Raw genomic sequence first — 4,022 nt, forward strand, 5'->3', positions numbered from 1 at the left:
CACTAATTAAGGCTTGCCTGATCAGTTCTTAATCGAGGCCATATTATTATTTCCACTCGGGTAATCCACATACGTTGATACGGTTATTACCGCGCGTGCACACTCTGCATGTATATGTATAAATAGATCTATCTTTAAATCGTTATAAGCTTTTAAGTTTTTACATTTTTATGAGTTTTAAATCTTTTTCCTTAAAAATAATTAAAAGACGAGATATTTAATAAATATACAATATGATGATTTTGAAAAACGTGCAAAGCTATTAAAAGCTTTAAATGCAATAAAATTTGTTACCAAAAATATTATTTAAAGAGTAATTTAATATTTTTAACGCATAAAAGATTTATTGCATATTATTTTGATTTTTTTATAACTGCGCATAAGTTTGAACAAACAATCCATCTCGCATTTGAATATAATTTTCAAAATACTATTATATTTTAACTCGCACGTTTTTACTTTGTGATTACGTAACTGCTGAACTTTAATACAATATGTAAAGTGATTTTAATTTAATGTATTTTTTTGTACTGATTTCTGCCTTCTATTTTTTTCTCCGGAAGTGAATCTGTTATATATTGAGTAATTATCACACAGTTCATATCTGATTTTATAGATATTATGGCATATTTTGCCCTGTGCTATAGGTTATCATCGTATTAGCCAGTTCTATAAAGTTCTGTTTTTAAGAGAGTTACTGTTAATTAATAAAGAAAAAAAAATTATTTGGGAATTGAACGTGATGAGTATAAATTTTTCTTATTTTTTTTTCATAAATATATATATTTTTTTTAATTTTTGTGTAAATTATCTTAAAGATTATTTCTGTATGTAACTAAATCATGTGCATAATATAGTGCGCACAATTTAAGCAAATAAATAAATGAAGTTTATAGTTTTATCGCTCGTCTTCTTGCTTTAAATATTCTAAACATCTGTGCTATGTTTTTATTCTGCTAATTTTTTTATTTAAATTTGCTTTTCTATATCTTGAAATTCAAAATTTGGCAATCTTTTTTGTCTCTTAATAATAATGCTACACTTTATGTTTTTTAATAATTATTTTTATATAATAATGATACATTTGTATAGTCATAATTTATTTTAGAGAGAGAACCTTTTCTTTATCGGTAAATTCCTAAATAATGATATTGAATTTATGAATAATTAAACCAATCTTGTTATACTACCATTATTAAGTCATTGATTAGAAAAACTTAAAATACTTTTATTTTATATATATTTACTTGGCAGACCATAAGAAATTTAAAACTGTACGACTATTCTCTTTTTCTATACATTTTATGCTAAATTTTCCGATGTTTTAAAAATAATTTTTAAAATTTCATTTTTTGTCATTCCAAATACATATGTATATATAAGATGTCCCAGATCATTTAGGACAATATTCGTGTACAGTTAGAGTGGACCAAATTGAGTCAAAAACTATTGGAATGCAAAAAGAATCTTTATAATTTAAATTGCAATTTGAATGCGCGGGACCTCTGTATCGCCCGGTCAGATGGCAATGATCGCGTACGCGTGTATCGTTTTGTACGAATGGTTTCTCGCAAATGTCACATTGTGTCGCGCTATGAAAATTTTCCCATTTATCAGATGTTAAATTTACCATGGGGACATTAGCTGATAAAATAATTTTTACACAATACCAAAATAGAATACCAGTCCCAACATCATTAAAGTGAACGTATTTTCGATATTTGCTATAAAGCTATAGATATAAAAAAGCACGCGTTTTTAAAGATTTTATAAGAATTATAATAATAAAATTAACAAAATGCACATGAACTTAATTACAATATATAATTCAACAGAAAGTAATTTTGTTTTTGAACACAAAAGAGTAATCATTTTTCTAAAGTTTTTTTTATCTCCAACATTGGCGACTCCAGGATTCAAGTTGCTGAAAAAATAATCCATTTTTGCAATTTTAACCACAAATTTCTCAAAATTGTGACGTAATGGATTCGGACGTTGCAACAAATAGCGTAAAAAAAGAAAACTATGAGAAATAATTATCTCTTTCTTTGTGTGTGTGTGTGTGTGTGTTTTTTTATTGTATTGTATTATATTATCGTACATATAAAAATATTTTAATTTACTGATCATTTTTGATAATAAGTGAAATTCATAGAAACACCTTATCAATTGTATATGAGTCTGCACGTTATCGCGCAGAGTGCTATAGAAATCTTTGCGCGATGCCAAGTCAACTAATCGGTGTCTAAAATTTTCCAACTGAGCGCAGATGTGAAAAATCGTCAATGCAAAAAAAGAATCCACCGATGTGTAAGTTATCGCTCCTAGTAACATTGTCACGGTTTGGATAACAAGGGTGAACTCAAAATGGGGGCTCTTATCCGTGTCGTAGAAATAATATGCCTGCAACGGTAACAGTCTGCCGTGATCCGTGAGATTTGTCAGGTATCGAAAGTGTAGACCAAATGACGGAAGAATGATGAGCACGATGAACGCGAATATCATCAAAGCGTATCCGCAGATCATGACCAATCGAGCAGCTCGCGCTCGTTTGATCATCACATACCTCTCTCTGTCTATCCTCAACTCTACCCAATCCTTTGCCATCATCTTCACGATGAATGAAACAGCTTGGAAATTTAATAAAATCACGTTTATCTCTTTTTTGTTGCGCTAAATTTTTTAGTTCTTCGACGAACCATGATATGCAATCGATATCGCGACGGGAATGATACGCGGATAACGAATCATCGTATGAACAATGTACATAATATGCTATGCTAAATACAGGGTTGGGAAGTAACGCGTTACTTGTAACGCCGTTACCGTTACAGTTACTTTTTTTCGGTAACTGTAACGGTAATGGCGTTACAAATTTTATTTGTAACGGAAAAAGTAACTTTGTTACATTTTTCGGTAACGAGTAACGAATTTAACAGTTACTTTTATCGTTACTTTTTTCAAATTTTTTGATTTATTTAAGATTTAAGATATTATTCTTGCTATTGTGTGCGTGATAAAATTTTTATCTTAACCGTAAATCCGTGAGCAAATCGACCAATTAGCATTCTTATTATGTTGTAAAAATGCTTGAATGTGATGGATCAACTTATGGCTCTTGCAGACCAGTGCGATGACCCGACGCGCGATATCCAATGAGAGCTTTATCTTTTCGGAAAAGCAGAGCTCTCATTTACTACCAGTTCTAAGTACCTTGCAACGAAAATTAGAAAATCTCAGTAAATCTGACCTTATAGATTGCCATTCATTAGTTGAAGCTATTCAGCAAGGTTTAAATAAAAGGTAACTTATTAATTTGATTAATACATATGTTATTTAATTTTAAATAAGGATTTAATTGAAAAATATTATTTTATTTTAAACTATTGATTCAAAAGTATTAATTTCAATAAAACAAACAATGTCGCTTAATTTACTATATTTGATTTTAGATTTCTTACAATATTTGAAACAAAAGAATTAATAATAGCAGCATGTTTACATCCAAAATTTAAGTTAAACTGGTTAACCGGAGAAAAAGAAAACGTGCTGAAAATTACTTGGAGGATTTATTGGGAATCCGATCAACTGAAAATTCTTCAAAAGCTGGAAAATCTGACGATCACGATGATTTTTTCATTTTTGAGCAAAAAACGGTGCAAAATGAATCTGAACAAGAAGAATTGCAACGGTTTTTAAAATCAAATAATTGTAATATAGAAATGTTAAACGACTATCCAAAACTTAAAAAACTTTTTATTAAATATAATACAGCTCTACCAAGCAGTGCATCTGTAGAAAAAATGTTTAGCATCGGTGACTCTGTATTAACACCACAAAGAGGGCATTTAAATGATGATACTATGGAGCAACAAATTTTATTAAAAATTAATAAAGAATTTCGATAAAATTTAATCATTTATTTTGTAATAAACCTTGAATGAAATCTTGCTTACAATTTTTTAAAAGTTTTTCTTATGCAAAATAATTTATTAGTTTGTATTGTAAAAAAGTAACGGAAA

General features: G+C 29.0%; 1 protein-coding gene across 1 annotated transcript; it reads right to left on the reverse strand.

Moving 5' to 3' along the window:
• Window positions 1–1,659: 1,659 nt before the first annotated feature.
• On the reverse strand, window positions 1,660–2,625 carry LOC138944047 (uncharacterized). Its single transcript, XM_070314925.1, has 2 exons — window positions 2,162–2,625; window positions 1,660–1,732 (listed from the first exon to the last, which is right to left on the reverse strand). The coding sequence occupies exons 1-2, from the start codon at window positions 2,608–2,610 to the stop codon at window positions 1,660–1,662; spliced, it is 522 nt and encodes a 173-aa protein (XP_070171026.1). The 5' UTR covers window positions 2,611–2,625.
• Between the last annotated feature and the right edge of the window lie 1,397 nt (window positions 2,626–4,022).

Source organism: Polyergus mexicanus, unplaced genomic scaffold (assembly GCF_030449975.1).
Source record: "Polyergus mexicanus isolate NDT 795.1 unplaced genomic scaffold, iyPolMexi1.0 SCAF_78, whole genome shotgun sequence".
Taxonomy (NCBI): Eukaryota; Metazoa; Arthropoda; class Insecta; order Hymenoptera; family Formicidae; genus Polyergus; species Polyergus mexicanus.

Bases quoted from the DNA above. Each gene is read 5' to 3' on its own strand.
- LOC138944047 (XM_070314925.1), bottom strand. From the start codon at position 2,610: ATGATGGCAAAGGATTGGGTAGAGTTGAGGATAGACAGAGAGAGGTAT. The intron at 1,733-2,161 runs GTGTTTCTATGA...TTATATCTATAG, and splicing joins ACTCATATACAATTGATAAG to CTTTATAGCAAATATCGAAA.